Below are 18,807 nucleotides of genomic sequence, written 5' to 3'. Positions count from 1 at the left end.
AAGGCCACCCCCTCAATTTGGGATAATTCGTTGTAAAAAGAGGAAAAGGGCAAGAAGTCTGAAATCTTGCTCTCTAAGTCCACCTCCTTAATTTGGAATAATTCGTTGTAAAAAGAGGAAAAGGGGGGAAAGTCTTAAATCTTGTCCTCAAAGTCCACTTCCTCAATTTGGGATGATTCACTGTCCATTCATGCACTCCACAGATGCAGGGCACATCAAATGGACCGTGGAGCTTTAATCCGCTGCCTCCGAGGCTGCACAGAGAGATTTCCCTGTCTCTGCTCTCACAGCTCCCGGGTCTCAGCCTTGGACCTGGCCCCGCCTCTGCGCGTAGGTCGCCGGAGGGCGTCCGTTCTTCGCTCAGACAGGACGGGTTTAAAGGAGCCGCTGATTCGGGGGCTCTGGCTCACTCAGGCAGAGGGGAGGGAGGGGCGCGCAGTGTGGGGCGGGCCTGCGGCGGCAGAGGCCGGCGTGACGTTGCAGCAGCCCGTGGCGCTCCGTGCGCTTTCCCGGGAAAGCCGTTCCCGGGTCTCGGGACCCCGGCAGTGGCGGGGTGCACAGGCCCCCCCGGAAGGCGGGGCGGACAGTGACCCGCGCTCGCACACAGGCCCCGTGGCGGCGGCGGCGGCGGCGGCCCCCCACGCCCGTCTCCGAGGTCCGCGCCTTACCCGCGGCTCGCGCCTGTCTCCGGTGCTTCCCCAAGCAGCCCTCTTAATGCCCTCTCCTCGCGCACCAGGAAACAAAAGGGAAAAAAGTCTCTTGCCTCTTCAGCAGCTCCAGACCCTTTCCCCGGACTCCCTCCGGGCTAGCCGGGTGCACTAACCCCTTCAGGCTCTCTTCCTGCCGCCAGCCCCAGTCCTCTCCCTGCGCTCCGACTGAAAGCCGATACCCGAGCCTCAGGTCCCAGCCCCGCCCGCCACGGCGGCCGAGCAGACAAGCCTCTCGGGCTGGTGTGTGCCTGAGGGCACCGGTCCTCTGTGCCAGAATCTCTCCGCTTTGCCCTCCGCACCCCTGTTGCTGTGCTCTCCTCCGCTACTCCGAAGCTTTCCCTCTCCGCCACCTGCAGTCTCCGCCCGCGAAGGGGCTTGTAGTGTGTAGAAACCTTCCCTCCTTCACGGCTCCCTCCCACTGGTGCAGGTCCCATCCCTATCCTATTGTCTCTGTTTATTCTTTTTTTCTTTTGCCCTACCCAGGTATGTGGGGACTTTCTTGCCTTTTGGGGGGTCTGAGGTCTTCTGTCAGCGTTCAGTAGGTGTTCTGTAGTTGTTCCACGTGTAGATGAATTTCTGATGTATCTGTGGGGAGGAAGGTGATCTCCGCGTCTTACTCTTCCGCCATCTTCCTCCGGCTATCTCCTGTTTCTTAAGGTGGGATTGTATTGCTATAAACTTCCCTCTTAGAACTGCTTTTGCAGCATCCCATAGGTTTTGGGTCGTCGTGTCTCCATTGTCATTTGTTTCTAGGTATTTTTTGATTTCCTCTTTGATTTCTTCATTGATCACTTCGTTATTATTTAGTGTATTGTTTAGCCTCCATGTGTTTGTATTTTTTACAGGTGTTTTCCTGTAATTGATATCTAGTCTCATAGCGTTGTGATCAGAAAAGATAGTTGATACAATTTGAGTTTTCTTAAATTTACCAAGGCTTGATTTGTGACCCAAGATATGATCTATCCTCGAGAATGTTCCATGAGCACTTGAGAAAAATGTGTATTCTGTTGTTTTTGGATGGAATGTCCTATAAATATCAATTAAGTCAATCTTGTTTAATGTATCATTTAAAGCTTGTGTTTCCTTATTTATTTTCATTTTGGATAATCTGTCCATTGGTGAAAGTGGGGTGTTACAATTTTTATATCTTCTTGGATCGATCCCTTGATCAGTATGTAGTGTCCTCCTTTGTCTCTTCTAATAGTCTTTATTTTAAAGTCTATTTTGTCTGATATGAGAATTGCTACTCCAGCTTTCTTTTGATTTCCATTTGCATGGAATATCTTTTTCCATCCCTTACTTTCAGTCTGTATGTGTCTCTAGGTCTGAAGTGGGTCTCTTATTGACAGCATATATATGGGTCTTGTTTTTGTATCCATTCAGCCACTCTGTGTCTTTTGGTGGCAGCATTTAGTCCATTTACATTTAAGGTAATTATCGACATATATGTTCCTATTCCCATTTTCTTAATTGTTTTGGGTTCGTTATTGTAGGTCTTTTCCTTCTGTTTTGTTTCTTGCCTAGAGAAGTTCCTTTAGCATTTGCTGTAAAGCTGGTTTGGTGGTGCTGAACTCTCTCAGCTTTTGCTTGTCTGTAAAGGTTTTAATTTCTCCATCAAATCTGAATGAGATCCTTGTTGGGTAGAGTAATCTTGGTTGCAGGTTTTTCTCCTTCATCACTTTAAATATGTCCTGCCAGTCCCTTCTGGCTTGCAGAGTTTCTGTTGAAAGATGAGCTGTTAACCTTATGGGGATTCCCTTGTGTGTTATTTGTTGCTTTTCCCTTGCTGCTTTTAATATGTTTTCTTTGTATTTAATTTTTGACAGTTTGATTAATATGTGTCTTGGTGTATTTCTCCTTGGATTTATTCTATATGGGACTCCCTGTGCCTCCTGGACTTGATTGACTATTTCCTTTCCCATATTAGGGAAGTTTTCAACTATAATCTCTTTAAATATTTTCTCAGTCCCTTTCTTTTTCTCTTCTTCTTCTGGAACCCCTATAATTCCAATGTTGGTGCGTTTAATGTTGTCCCAGAGGTCTCTGAGACTATCCTCAGTTCTTTTCATTCTTTTTTCTTTATTCTGCTCTGCAGTAGTTATTTCCACTATTTTATCTTCCACATCACTTATCCGTTCTTCTGCCTCAGTTATTCTGCTATTGATCCCATCAAGAGTATTTTTAATTTCATTTATTGTGTTGTTCATCATTGCTTGTTTCATCTTTAGTTCTTCTAGGTCCTTGTGAAATGTTTCTTGAATTTTGTCTATTCTATTTCCAAGATTTTGTATCATGTTTACTATCATTATTCTGAATTCTTTTTCAGGTAGACTGCCTATTTCCTCTTAATTTGTTAGGTCTGGTGGGTTATCTTGCTCCTTCACCTGCTGTGTGTTTTTCTGTCTTCTCATTTTGCTTATATTACTGTGTTTGGGGTCTCTTTTTTGCAGGCTGCAGGTTCGTAGTTCCTGTTGGTTTTGGTGTCTGTCCCCAGTGGCTAAGGTTGTCCCCACAGTGAGCCACAGCCACCTCCTGCCTCTCCAGGACACTCTCCAAGATCAGCAGGTAGGTCTTGCCCAGGCTCTTATGAAGTCACTGCTTTTTCTACTGGGTCCCAGTGCACATGAAATCTTGTGTGCGCCCAAGAGTGACATTTCTGTTTCCCCCAGTTCTGTGGAGTTTCTGCGATCAAGCCCCTCTGACCTTCAAAGCCAAATGCTCTGGGGGCTCCTCCTCCCAATTCCATATCCCCATAGTAGGGAGCCTCACCTCGGGCTCAGAACTCTCGCTGCAATATGATTATTTTACAGCTTGGGGGTCGCCCACCTGGTGGGTATGGGATTTGATTATATCGCGAATGGAATCCTCCTACCGTCTCATTGTGGCTTCTTTTTTGTCTTTGGAAGTTGATTATCTTTTTGGTAGGTTCCAGTCATTTTTGTCGATGGTCGTTCAGCTGTTAGTTTTGATTTTGGTGTTTTCGTGAGATGGGTGAGCTCAGGTCCTTCTACTCTCCCATCTTTCTGGGGATCTCTCTGAGGGTTCTGTCAAAATGCAGATTCTAAATCTTTAGGTCTGCAGTAGGACCTGAGAGTCTGTGTTTCTTCCAGGCTCCTAGAAGAGGTAGCTAATATTGGTCTGTGTGCTTTGAGCAGCAAGACTGTAGTGAGGATAACACCAAGCTTCTGAAAGGAATTTGTCTTAAATGATAATACTGTTACTGGTTTGTTCTTAAAGGATATAAGACACAGATGAACATCCATGTGGAACAGCTGTGTAGGGCAGGGCTTGGGGAAAGTGTGCAGAGCTTCAATGACCTCTCTGGGCACCCCTGCTTGTTCCCCTCCCTAGATGTTCCCCGCTTGTTTCTGTAATTTGCAATTCACTGAAAAGAACAGCATTAGGATTTGGAACCTGAAGAGCCTTAAGACCTAACTCTGTGCATGTTTGTGGACATGTGTGCAGGCGCAGTGCTAAGTTACAAGCATCCTTATTTCACAGCTGTACTAACATATTAACGGTCTCACCTATTTGTGAGAATAAGACATTCGCATGCCTCTAAAATGTATGGTGCTTTTTCTAAAATACTCGATTTGGACACTACAATTTTAATCAAGTTATGTCTAAGTTGCAGTGCACCTGTCTGAATTGTTTTATGCCCATGGGTAAAGTGTATCATGTTTTGGAACTAGAAAGCATGGAGGTATGAGGAGGTATTTCTCTTACCCCAGAAACATCTGTTAGACATCTGCCCTCTCCTTTGGGTGGATAGCTCTACCTCTCCTCTCTTCGCCATCCCTGTTCCTTGCGAAGTGAAAATTAACACTTCAGTAACAGAGGCACAACACAATACCCAAGGAGATTGGACTGCAGCTCTGAAGTCATTGATTGTTGGGCTCAAATGGGGCAGGTCTGCAGCTTCAAAGGGCCTTTCTTTTATACTCAAGGGAGAGAAGGTTAAGAAATAGTGGAAAAGTAGAAGAAATCTTTCACATTAACAAATCTGTTTTTTAAAAAATTAAACAGAAAAAAACCCATTACTTCCCATGACTACAGATTATATTTCTGAAATCTCCGTTTTTTAAAAGAGTAACCCATCATGGTGGTTCTTTGCTGGATAAGAGGCCATGGTGGAAAATTCAGTCACGACCAGTCAGTCCTTTCTACTGTGGGTCCCAGCAGAACTCTGAGAGTTGGCTAGTGTTGTTAACCACAGAGACCTGCATTATGTAAGACTTTTTTTCAGAGAGATTGTGATTCAGTTTCTTTTCTACACATCATGGAGAATCATCTTTAAGGTAAGGTGAAAATCATCAGAAGAGTATGTTGACAGCAATGTCCAGAAAGTCTTTAAGATGAGTGAATAGTTGTACCTATGGTAACATTAAAAAAATCTTGGGTCAGGCTCTGTCGCAGGGTACTTCTAGAAAATTACTACTTATGATTTAGTTGGTGCATGTTAGGAAAGCAAGTTATATTTGTTAATCTAAGAAGTATGAGTAGGAAGACCATAGAGATTAGATTGTTATGTGTCCATGACCCTGTTTTTTGAGTGGGGTGAAGAATAGATGGGTTTTGGTGAAAGAACAAAATTCTTACTACTTTTTCCTGATCATTATGGGTCTATTTCAAAATTTTAAGGATGACAACCTAATGATAGGTTATGGACAATTCGAGCTCTTGTTCTTCTCTGATTCTTCTCTGATTTCTCTCTTTGATCACAGTGAGCACTGGTTGAGGGTCACAGTCTTTGGTGTCCACTTCAAGAGGTTACAGAGGCCTCCTGCTCCTCAGGGTCACTGTACTGCCTCACAACCCCACTGGCTGCCATTCATGGAACACATATGAGTGTGGCACCCCTTGGAGTTGTCACCGTGGCAACCCAGACACAAAACTATAAATGTGTCAACGGCAAAAACCTTCATTAAGCAGAAATAAAACCTGTGGTCAATATGTATTTTTTTCTTTTAGTCTAAAGGAAGTTCTGAACAGAATATTAACTGAGATTACATCACAAAAACTTTAAATGTATTTACAGAGTGAATAAGTTACACAGATAAACTTTGAATATGTTTCTAATGTGCAACAGGTTTACATGCACACAGCTAACACTTGACAGCATTAAGTTTAAGGAGAAAACTTAAGAATGGCCCTTTACATATATATTCCAAATAAAATGACATTTCTTAAGAAACAAAGTAACAACTCATATTTTACCATTATGATTCTACTTCCAGCTATCCAAACGAATATTAAAATATGCATGCGTAACAGGTGGAAAGAAAGACTTGGAATTTATAATGTTGAATGTCTTTAACTTTTTTCTACAAAATGGCCAAGTTGGTTAAAATTAACACTCATCATTCTGTAGTACAAATATGCTCATAAAAGCAACCTTATAGTAAAAAGCAGCCAAGATCCTTTAAAAAAAGGTCTCTCTGGACCATTTTTGGTGTGAGGGTCCTAATCACAGACCCCTGCAAAGAGATCCAGGGCTTTCGAAACAGTAGCCTAGCAACATAAGAAAGGTACTTCCTAGCAGCTCCTTTTAGATACAGTAATTGTATTCAAATTTCAGTGTACATTAAATTGTCCATTTACAATTCCCTTTTCATATATACAGGCTGTCAGCTTTTGACCGTCTTACAGTTTGCAGTGGCCAGCTTCATTCTGCCTGCCCCTTCCTCAGCCCACCAAACAAAGAAAAAAAAAAAGGAAAGAATGTACAAGTTTTAGAATATAAAATATTTTTAGCAAAGAAAACATTGCACTTTTGCCAATCTAAAATTGTTTCTAGAAAGGAAGGTACTGTTCAGAGTAGTCGGCTTTGGTATGCAATGGAAGTCACATCTTCAGTAGTGAGTTGCATTTGCTTAGTAAAATAACACATTTGTGCCACACAGCATGACGGATGGAGGCTGTTCCAGAATGTCCTATGCTACCTTGTTTCTTATAGTATTGCTACACGTAGGAAGTTCTGCCATCCTCTTTAGAAAAAGTACTACAGGTAACAAGAGGGAGAACAGTCTGACCAAGCCTTTTGAAGGCTGAGAAGACACTGAATGACATCACCCCAGCATGGCAGCACCCCCAGCTTGGCACCCATGGGGGACGGAAGGCTCCTGTCAGAGACTAGTGCCGGAAACACTGGAGTCTGGAAGGAAAGCGGTGAGGACCCGGTAGCTCTGGGCCCTGCGGATCATGTCCCGGATCTCCATGTTCAGCTCCATCAGTTTGGTGCAGATCTCGGTCAGGCTCTGGTTAGACCCCACCAGTGCGTAAGTACCTGTTTGTCCCAGAGTTTGATGACGGAAATAAATATTCAGTAGTGTCTGGACCTCATCGTCAGAGCTGCTTCCAAAGATGTCATTGGGCCACAGACTTCTGCAGTCAGAAAAGAAGAGCAGATTAGAGGCACTATTATTCACAAGTTTGAGAGGTTATGAGTCTTTATTAGTATAAGAAAATTGCTTTTAATACAAAAGCTTTTGTTGAGATATAATTCACAAACTATAGAATTCAGCTATCTAAAATATATAGTTCTGTGGCTTTTTTAGTAATATTCAGAGTTGTGCAGACATCACATGATCAGTTTTAGAATATTGAATATTATTGGTTTTGATAAAATATCTAAAGTAAAAAAATATCAGAATGGAATCCCATAATCTTAAAATATTTATTTGCTATAGCATTCTGGTTACAATAAATGTGAATATACTATCAAAATGTAGGAAGAAAAAACCCAAAGAGGCTACATTCAAATAATTAGTTTTAAAATTATGTTGGCATATACTTTGAAGCGTTTGAACTTTTTAGAGATGACCAGAACCGAAACCAACACTTCAAACAATAAGTCCTGAAATCTGATGTTTCTGGCATGGTAATGGGAAGCATCTGAGAAGGGTTTATATAAACATCTCGGTGTTCCTTCCGTAGTGATTTAGTCCCCAACCATGACAAAGTAACTAACTATTAGGCATGCATTTCCTTTAACCGTCTCTAAATAGAAATAGTAGCGTCACCTGCATTCCCGGATTTGCCGTAAAGCCTTGCCAAGTTCGTTGTTCTTCAAGCACTCGAGCATGGACTGGATGGCTGCTTCAGTGGACGTGAAGGTCGGCTCACACCACACCCCCTCTATGTAGAGAGGGTCAGCTGTGATGGCTGCAGTAGCCTCCTTCAGGTTTTTCTTTAGGTCACTCAGTTCCCTGGACATATTTAGCAGCTGTTAAAAAAAAAAGTATTTTTACTGTATTTAGTTGCAGGCTGGATTTTACATCCCCAAAGTAAAAAACAATTTGACTGTATGAGGTCTGGTTAAGCAGAAGCTTAATATCTCGGTAAACTAAAATAAGACAGATGAAACTGTACTGCGTGGTATATGTAGGGTTATGGGGCTGAATGCGTTGTATTCAACTATATCAACAGTTGGGATGCTCTCCTTATATAAAAGATCAACTCCTTTTAAAATGTCGTCTATTTAAGCAGAAGGGCATACGTAGAAGTAAAATGCACAAGGGAACAGGCGCGGGAGTTGGCTAAAGCTGGGTTTATTAGATGCCAGTTCTGCATTCTTGACTACTGCATAGTCAAGTAACCAAACTTTTACGCGCCTTAGTTTTATCATCTGTGAGATTGAAGATATTACCCACCTCTCAGGTTATTTTAAAGGTTAAACAAACAGCTTGGCACAAATTACCCACCTCTCAGGTTATTTTAAAGGTTAAACAAACAGCTTGGCACGAAAGTGCCCAATAAATTTAATTATGAACACAGATGCTGTTTGAAGAATAAACTTTTCTCCCTACTCCTATGCCACGGGAAAAGATGAAAGACATAATTTTAAGAGGGAGGAGGAAAAATCTCAATGTAATGTTAGTATTCATGTTACAGGTAAGAGAGATTTTCCCTCAGAATTACTGGAACCAAAAGATTCTGAGTTGTTAAAAAGTAAATCGTAAAGAGAACCTGTGTCACTTCTTAGGGCCTCCAAAGTGTAGAGCGGGAGACAGCTCTTTTGCAGTTTGACCTCAAGAGCATTTAAAAGAAACAGATGAATTTAAAGGTTTTTTGTTTCCCTTTGTCATGTAAGCTGAGGAGGCCCAGTTTCTTTGAAAAGTTCATTTACCCAGCATCTTTACCTGTCTTCATTCCCAGCTTGCTCACTGTACAAGGTATAGAACTGAAGCCCTCAAGGACTGTCTTCACACAGATGCCAATTAAATACAACTCTGTACTCCAGCCCCAGGTTCAAAATTCAAGGAGGTAATCCTTTTACATAAGTTGTTAGAGTGTCTTAGACATATAGTTTTTAAGTGTGAAAGTGAATTTCTTATTTTAAATCTAGGTTAAGTTTTAAATTATGTGTGTGTAAAGTATTTAAAACTTACCTAGATTTAAAATAATTAGGGAAAAATTCACTTTAAATTTATTAGATTTTAAATAATTATATACACACACACGGTATGCAACATGTAATTTACTACTCTTAAGTGAAACGTGAATTACTTTTTTTAATATGGAAAATGACATGTGAATTGCATGTGCACTGTCCTCTAGTTTTGGAGCAAAGAATGGACTGAGGTTTCGGTTCCTACTTTCCAGAAGAGTAAAGCTTATCTTGACAATGGGGCAAATCCCAGTCATCAACTGTCTTTTCTTTTATCTGATAATTTGTGATTCTGTGGAGGAAAACTCGTTTGTGAAGAGCTCTTCATAAACAAAGATGTCTGACTCCTGTCTCCCTTGAAATTGGGATCTGTGAAAGGACAGTTGACCCTTGAACAACTCGGGGTTAGGGGCACAGTCTAACTTTGCCCCCCCGCCCCTAGAACTTAACTACTAATAGCCTCCTGTTGACCGGAAGCCTTACTGATAACACACAGTCCATTAATACATATTTTGTATATGTATGTCTATGTATATTTTATGCAGTCACGACATATCTATTTCTAGGTATGTTTGCGAGATTTTTCAAATTTCCAATATATTTATTGAAAAAATCCACATATGTAAGTGGACTCACAGTTCAGACTCATGTTGTTCAAGGGCGAACTGTATATTTAAAAACTATAGTCACTTTCCTTTTTTCCACACTGAGTAATAACTATGGTTAAATGGCTGTCATTCTGTCTCCTCCTCCCCTACCCCCAACTCAGACATGAGGTTTCTGGGTTCCATCCTCACTCCGCTGCTTGCAATGGGATTGTTTCATGGACTCATGACTGTTCCCTGACAGTTAGCACATCTGCACCTTTAGCAGCAGATCCTTGTATTTAACTACATGCAAGATGGGATCTAGCAGGCAGAGTTGGTCACTGACGAGCAGGCAGGAGCTGTGGATGTACAATTGTCTCAGGCCTCCTCTGACATCCCTGTCTTAGCTGTGGCACTGTGGTTACACAGTTCATCTGAGAGGGGACCTGAGCATCGTCCGCCACTCCTCCCTCTCTTCCCCCCACAACCCAATCAGTTTCAGTGACCTTTTGTCCTAAAATATCTCCCACGTTTCCTCCCTCTCCTTACTCAGCACTTCTGTCCTAGTTCAAACTCTCACCTCTTATCTGAGCTATTTCCGTGGCCTCGTAACTGACTGGTCTGTCTGTCTCCAGTCTAGCTGTCACCAAATCCACCCTCCACATCCCTGTCGTGAAGATCTAACTAAAATACTCACAGGTGCAGCTCTTGCGTGATCTCACCTCACTTATCTCTTCCGCCTTTGTCCATCGTTACTTTTGGTTTGCATTTTATAGTCTAGCAATCCTCAACTGCCCGTACTTGTAGTTCCTTTCTCTTTCTCACTACCATGTTTATGCCCACGCTGTTGTTTCTTACTGGAACATTCCTCCTTACCCCCCACTTCATCTAATTCTAACTCATCCTTTAAGAATCAGGTGTGACCTCCTCCAGAAAGTTTCCTCTTTCAACCTCCTTGTCTCCAGATGAACTAGGCACTCACCCTGAGCTTCCACAATATCCAGTGTACGCCACCACTATTTCATCTACTACACTGCAGTAGTAGTTTTTCAAGTCTAGGAAAAATTTGGCTCACTCAGAAGCTGTATGCTCAAGTTACTTTACCTTTTACATTAAAAATATTAATGCATCCAGATGCTAAGCAGAGCAGGGAAGCTGAAGAGAATCAAACATCATGTAGTTATTTCCTTTATACCTCAATGCAGGATCAAGTATGAACAGCTAGAGGTAAGAAAAACCGTAACACAAGGAGCTTTTTCAAATAAGGATCCCCAGACACAGGGCCAGGGGGAGGCAAGTGAGGCCCTGGGCACAGCATTCAGGGAGGGGCTCACCCTCAAGGTCGTCCTTGTATTTTGTGTCCAGGTGTCACTTGCCTCACCCTAGTCCTGGCACTGCCACATGAGCACGGAAATAAATATAAGACACTGGTATTTAAGACTTGTGTTTGAGTGAAAGGATTATGTGGGAACAAAATCACTTGGACATTTATCAACTGGCAGGAGGGAGAACAAAAGGAAAGCAGTGATACTCATGGCAGGACCTGGGGTCGGGAGTGGGCAGGCTCACCTCTGGCATGGAGCTGACTTCGTGCACCTGGCCGATGAGCTTACAGTACGACTGAAAAAGCAGCAGCAGCTGGAAGTGTAGCTTATACAACCTCTGACACAGTTCCAGTTGCTAAAGAGAGAATTTGCATGGGAAGAAAGAGTTATTAAGGGTCGTTCTTGTATAGTAAGTGAAATCTTAGTGGAGACTAAGGCACCTTTTTTTTTTTTAAATCAAGGAACCATAACTAGTTGTTACCATTCTAAATAAAACAGCTCCTGGAGGATGACTAATTAGAAAGTAGTAGCTAGCTATCAAGGGACTTAGTGAACTGCCAAATTTCCATTATATTTGCCAATTAAATTACAGGTTTAATAGCTACAAATTATAGCTGTAGTTGTCTTAATTTTTATAAGCTATACATCTTTCAACACAGTTTCTTTTTATTAAAAGTATATTTGAAAGGCACAGCATTAAGTGGCTCTAGGTGTTAAATTTATAAATCCAGCAGACACTTGGGAGATTATTCCTTGTGACAACTCTGGCTGCCATTTAGGGTGTAGGCACTCATCCTAAAGTCTGTGTAAACACAAGAGTCACGTGACTGTCTAAGGTGCTGCATCAGGTTTAATGATGATGCTTCTACTCAGTGCTCAACAAATTTGTTGAATTAAAGAGATATAAAAAGGGCCCAAAATGCTTACAAAAAGGAGAAATCATGAAAGCATGCAAAACTTTCTGTGGAAAGAATGTTAAAAAATATGCACACAAAATGGCCCTGGAGCTCTACAGACACCTCTGGAATTGAAAATGTTTTCATTATATAGCTTACATGTACTGCAAGGGAAGAATAAACCATGAGTAATTCCAACACCAGTGATCATAGTACTCTTTGAGCTGTATCTGCTCAATGGCCTCTAAACTTTGCCTGTTTTATCCCAAGAAAGGGTTAGCTCCTAGGTAGCAGATGGGATTCTGCTAGAGGAAAAGGACAGCCTTCACTAGATAGAATTTAATGGCTCAGCAGTCACCACTGAAAGTGGGTGAGATATGTGGCTTAAACCAAACACTTCACTGTTCAGTTTTCAAGTGTGGTGAAGTAAGGATAAATAGGCCTTTCTTTCACTAATGGGCTATAAAGAACTCAATAAGAACTGAGAGCCACTGAAGTGACTTAAAATTGTTCCCCCCAAATCAGTTTAAGGAGAGAAATGACAAGCATTTAAATTTAGATTTTTAGGAAGCATATTCCATTAATAGTATTATTAACATACTCTTGACCCTAATTTTAAAAGTGACTAAAGTTCATGCTAAGACCATGATGGGTGGAGTTTTCTTTCTCCTCTCTCCCTGGCCCTTAGGGGGAAAAAACAATTCTACTTAGATTTATTTGATCTCTCCATGCTGGTAACCAGCCTAAGTGTAAAGAAGTAGCTACACTCATTTGCTAACCCAAACTAGATGTTTGGTTGTTTTAGTAACACATTTATGATAATTTAAACTTGCCTTTGTGGAAACCTTTTCAAAATCTGGTATAAAAGACAACTGCCAGAGACTCTCAGACAAAAAAAGTATTGTTTAAAAACAAAATGTTACCTTTCACAATTTAGGGTGGAACCTAGCTATGAAAACTCTGACTTTTCTAAGTGTCAGATAATGGTAGTTGTTTCTAAAAATATTCTAGTGATAACATGAGAGTTCATAGCAACATAGGTTTCTACTTTGGGAGGAAAGCAGCCCAGAATGCTAATAAACTACATGTCTCAGTCTATCAAATAAAAGAAAATGAAACAAAAAAGGGAAAACATGCTAAGAGATATAATAGTAACAGTAAAAATAAGATTGTTATGGGTCCATGCCTAAATGGACAAAGAGTATGAAAGAAAGTTAACTTACTGCAAGAGATTCCATTTGCTACACAGCAAGCATGGCACAGGAAACAAAGGAAAGGAAAGAAAGTACAGGGTCAGTGTAATGCATGCAACAGAAAGCACGGCCCTCTTCTAAGAGCAGAACCGTCAGCCGTCAGCCGTATTAGCATCGCTTGCCCCAACGTGATAAATGGTTGCAAATGTTGTACCCATTCAACATGCACAGCAGTCCCGTTAAAAACAAGCTCTAATGGGAAACATGTCATTGAAAAAACATAATTTGTGATCTTTTAGGTTCTCTGATTAGTTCATTTAGACTTTGTCAGTCTTAGAGACCGTAAGTGAAAACTTATATTGCTTGAAGATTTTAGTGTTTAAATGTGAATAGTAACATAGTAAACATAGTAAAACTGTGAGGAGACCAACTGATTAATCTGAAAGAACTACAGCCCCAAACAAATTACACTATTGCTAAGTTAAGGCAGAGTCTTTAATATGTTTGGCTTCATATCTACTACACTATGACTATCCAATTAGCATAGGATATAATTAACAATCTTAAGTGGCATTTTCTTTAGAGTCAGATGGCCTTCCACGTTGAGAATATTTTACAGGACTGCTAGATGTTGTTACTTCAAAGGACTGAACACCGTCTTTATACTCCCAAACAAGTGTGAGATATGACAAGTAATCTTACATTTTAGTTTTTATAATTTTTTCCCCAGTAGACAATTTCTAAAAGTAATCTAGAACTGATGTTAGTCTAGTAAATTTGTAACTGGGCCATGTTACAGATTACACAACCCGAGGTATTTACTATTTTCAAGAAAACTTTAACTGTGCTAGAAGTTGTTTTTTTTTTTTTTTTTTTTTTTTTTTTTTTTTTTTTGCGGTATGAGGGCCTCTCACTGTTGTGGCCTCTCCCGTTGTGGAGCACAGGCTCCAGACGCACAGGCTCAGGGGCCATGGCTCACGGGCCCAGCCGCTCCGCAGCATGTGGGATCTTCCAGGACCGGGGCATGAACCCGTGTCCCCTGCATCGGCAGGCGGACTCTCAACCACTGCGCCACCAGGGAAGCCCAAGTTAAAAGCTTTTGCACAGCAAAGGAAACCATAAACAAGACGAAAAGACAACCCTCAGAATGGGAGAAAATATTTGCAAATGAAGCAACTGACAAAGGATTAATCTCCAAAACATACAAGCAACTCATGCAGCTCAATATCAAAAAAAAAAAAAACAACCCAATCCAAAAATGGGCAGAAGACCTAAATAGACATTCCTCCAAAGAAGATATACAGATTGCCAACAAACACATGAAAGAATGCTCAACATCATTAATCATTAGAGAAATGCAAATCAAAACTACAATGAGATAATCATCTCACATCAGTCAGAATGGCCATCATCAAAAAATGTACAAAGAATAAATGCTGGAGAGGATGTGGAGAAAAGGGAACCCTCTTGCACTGTTGGTGGGAATGTAAATTGATACAGCCACTATGGAGAACAGTATGGAGGTTCCTTAAAAAACTACAAATAGAACTACCATACGACCCAGCAATCCCACTACTGGGCATATACCCTGAGAAAACCATAATTCAAAAAGAGTCATGTACCAAAATGTTCACTGCAGCTCTATTTACAATAGCCAGGACATGGAAGCAACCTAAGTGTCCATCAACAGATGAATGGATAAAGAAGATGTGGCACATATATACAATGGACTGTTACTCAGCCATAAAAAGGAACGAAACTGAGTTATTTGTAGTGAGGTGGATGGACCTAGAGACTGTCATACAGAGTGAAGTAAGCCAGAAAGAGAAGAACAAATACCGTATGCTAACACATATATATGGAATCTAAAAAAGAAAAAAAAATGGTCAGAAGAACCTAGGGGCAAGTCGGTAATAAAGATGCAGACCTACTAGAGAATGGACTTGAGGATACAGGGAGGGGGAAGGGTAAGCTGGAACAAAGCGAGAGAGTGGCATGGACATATATACACTGCCAAATGTAAGGTAGATAGCTAGTGGGAGGCAGCCGCATAGCACAGGGAGATCAGCTCTGTGCTTTGTGACTACCTAGAGGGGTGGGATAGGGAGGTGGGAGGGAGGGAGACGCAAGAGGGAAGAGATATGGGGACATATGTATATGTGTGACTGATTCACTTTGGTATAAAGCAGAGGCTGACACAGCATTGTAAAGCAATTATACTCCAATAAAGATGTTAAAAAAAAAAGTAGCATAACCATTCTTGTTTCTCTGTATTCTGCTCTGAAGCCAGTTCTTTGCTTATGATGTAGCCAGTAAGGTAAAAATCTGAGAAATTTTCGACATGTCAGAAGAGAAGTCACAGTATACTATATTAACTATAATTTTCATCGTGTTTAATCTCTGAAAGTCACTGGTTTAAACTAAATTGGATAAAATTTAGAAAATCTAGCCAAATGTTGAAGCTTTCCTACTCAGTATTACATAGATCCATGTAATCTCCTAAGCAGGTGGGTACAGTATGTACTCACCTGTTGCTTAAATCACTTGGCTCTGGCACATTCATGACTATTGCATTATATTTGTTGAGTAGTTTTTTGGACCTTGGTCATGAATATCTTTCAAAGATTTGAAAGAATCTCAGATTCTTTCAAAGATTTGAAAGAATGCTCAGAATAATTGGCAACATCAAACTATTCCAGAAGATAGAGAATCTGACTTAAAAAAGAGAGCTGGAGTGAATCAATGGAGGGTAAGCAGTGCTCTGAGGTCAAACATTTGTTGGGTTTTGCTTTGGGATGGAAGCCAAATGATAGCTCTAATCAGAAAAATAATCTCTCTTCCAACTCTGGATATAAGATCAATATTGAGATGGACTGACACTGTCATTTCTCCTCAAGGCCCACCCTGAAAACGATTTCTCATCCTCTGAAGGATTCACACTCTAACATGCTTTTCTAGGTGTGACAATGTAATTACAAGGTGACCTCTCTGCCTAGACCCATCAGCAGCCCCCTAACTTGTCTTCCCAAATCCATGCTTGCCCACTTCAGTCCATTTCCACAGGAGAGTGAGCGAGCCCCGCTCTGATCACACCCACCTGTTACAACTTTTAATTGCCCACCATTGCTGTTAAGACAAGCACCCAAAGCCCTGCACGGTCTGGCCTGTGCAGCTTCTTCAGACTTAAACTTTTCTCCCTGTCACTGTCTACATGCCCAGCCCCACAGGCTCTCGTCAGTCCTTGGAAAGGGCCAGGTTCCCTCCTGCCTCAGGACCTTCACACAGGCTCTCCACCCACCCCTCTGCACTCTAGCTCAGAGCCGAGATCTCCACTTAGATGGCACTTTGTGGAGAAGCCATCCCAGAACTGCCCTCCTGGTAGCCCAGGTTCTCTTGCTGTATTCTTTCACAGCTTTACTGTTCCTTCCTTTCCTTAATGGCGCTTGTCACGGTTTACACGTGTATGACTGTTGGTTAACGTCCATCTCCCTGAACAGATCAGAAGCTCCACCCGGGGCAGAATTCACTGTTGTACCCACCACGGGGGTCACAGGAGTAACTGCAGAATTGAATGATCTTAATCTGTTCACACTTTTCTGCCCAGTTTCCTTTACAATATGACGTACGTTTATAAGCCAGCTGGTCTGAGGTGTGTACTTAAAGCAATTCTAAATGAGGAAAAAAAAAAGTCTGAGTGATTGCTGAAAGGTCAACAAAGACTTTCTTCATTGAAGGAACTAAGTGGTTCAGTGAAGAAGTAATGACATTTGGTTTTATATTCTGAATGAAGAACAGATTTATTAGGAAATGGTTAGTATAGTTAGTGTCCAGCAGAAAGGTTATTTTTATACTTCTACTTTTCCAAAAAGAAGACCGCCCCATCCCAAATCCCATCAACACAGTCATGCTTGGCGCGAATGTCATTCTTTCTTACTCTAGAGGTGTCGTGTGAATGTATGGGATGACCCATTCTGCCTCTTCCTTTTTCAAGTTCCACACTTCTTGGGTAGATCAACACCAACACACAAAGTCAGAGCACAGAAAAGATAAACTCTAACGGGCTTTTATTACCTTTTCTTCTGAGTCCCCTGGTTGACAGGTAATTACTCCATCTCTTGATCCTCCTGCAAACGTTGCCTTACAGTTTGCAAGCCACTGTTGTCAGAAAGAGATACAGACATAGGTAAATTCAGTGACGTCCTAAGGATGTTTTTACAATCAATTCTGTCAGGAAAAATAGATTAAGCTTCTAATCACAGGAAAATAAAATTTTTATATAACGACTTTTTGAAAACTTTTTGGTTAAAGATTAATAATTTGAAATTAAAATATCTGCTTAGATGGGTTCAGTGATGGTCATTTAAAAATTTCAACATTTATCATTTCAGTGTTGTGATGTATCACCCTGAAGAATGGTCTCACCAGACCATTCCAAATTTATGTATAGATTAAATTCACATATGGTTAGAAACCTTTCATACGACTGAGGTTAGGAGACAGGTCCAACACTTCCTCGCAGGCTGGGTCATCCTGGACAATGCACCCTGACTCATGGCACACCTTCTTCTCTGTTATTTTCAGGTGGCTTCTCGGAGGCAGGTCTATTTCACTGTAAGAAAGGCTATTATAATAATAGCCCAGCTATTTAAAGATTCTGCCGGTCTTAAGTATCTGGAATAGTAACCAGTATAGATGTGAAAGGAACCTTTGGGCAGAAAACAATAAGCACTGAAGAATGGAAACTCACACTTGACATCAAAAGACTGGCTCGTTCACCAACCAGAATGAAAGGATTACTTTTATTAACTGATGACTGAGAAGCTGGAAATCAGTGACAGCGAAAGAGCCACAGAAATAGAAGACAAGGGGAATTGTTGCAGTAGAATGTCAGAGCTCTCTCTGACAGGTCATGAGATAACAACAACAAGAAACAAAAACCCAGTAACTTTAGAATGAATATCTTCTATGTATGATGCACTCGTGCTGGGCAGTTTACATATATTATTTCTATTTTAAAGGCAATATTGTGTTGTGGTTAAGAGCATGGACCTTTGAATCCCACAGACCTGGGTTTCAATACCACTATGCTACCTCTTAGCTAATGAGAATAATAATAGCAACTCCCAGGGCAGTTGTAAGCATTACATGATTTAAGTTAGGAGATGTAACTCTTATCAGGTTGTTGGATACATAGAAAGGACTCAGGAAATGACAGCTGCTATGACTGTTATAGTCGTTATGTTCTTACAACAGTTCTGCAAATTAATTACTATTATCACTATCTTATAGATGATGAATCTGAGATGAGAGGCGGTAACTTACCCAAGGTCACTAACCCTTAAGTAACTGAGCTGCAATTTGAACTCAAGTCCACCTGACTTAAAAATCCATGCTCTTTTTACAGTGACTGGTATATGATAGGAAGTGCTCCATGGAAATTACACATGGAAGTTGTTGGAGATCAGGGGGTTTGCATGGATGGTTTCTGAATCACTTCTGGCTCTAACATTTTACAATTTACATCTTTGAAGGAAGAAAAAAGTAAAGAGCAGGAGCCGAGGCCAAGAGAAACTATGGAGACAGGGAGAAGCAGCTACCGAGAGTGGTTAAAAGGAAAAGAGAGATGAGATCCGTCTCAACCAGTTTTGGGTGAGGCGAACACTGGAAGGAAGTAATTAACAATTTTAAATTTCTGAGAAAAGAAAAG

At 41.1% G+C, this 18,807-nt stretch overlaps 1 protein-coding gene across 2 annotated transcripts in view; it reads right to left on the bottom strand.

Moving 5' to 3' along the window:
- Positions 1-5,645: 5,645 nt before the first annotated feature.
- The window catches only part of FRY (FRY microtubule binding protein), a 322,162-nt gene continuing 309,000 nt past the window's right edge, over positions 5,646-18,807 (bottom strand). For both annotated transcript variants that reach the window (XM_081214715.1, XM_081214716.1), the window contains exons 58-61: positions 17,172-17,255; positions 11,256-11,366; positions 7,733-7,935; positions 5,646-7,094 (exon numbers count right to left, since the gene is read on the bottom strand). In XM_081214715.1, coding sequence (XP_081070841.1) covers positions 6,836-7,094; positions 7,733-7,935; positions 11,256-11,366; positions 17,172-17,255 — 657 coding nt within the window. In that variant the 3' untranslated portion in view covers positions 5,646-6,835. The remainder of the gene's footprint in view (positions 7,095-7,732; positions 7,936-11,255; positions 11,367-17,171; positions 17,256-18,807) is intronic.

This window comes from Mesoplodon bidens (genome assembly GCF_964165515.1).
Source record: "Mesoplodon bidens genome assembly, chromosome: 17".
Classification (NCBI taxonomy): Eukaryota; Metazoa; Chordata; class Mammalia; order Artiodactyla; family Ziphiidae; genus Mesoplodon; species Mesoplodon bidens.
Note: the sequence above shows the minus strand (reverse complement) of the source record. Positions and strands in the feature narration are given on the sequence as shown.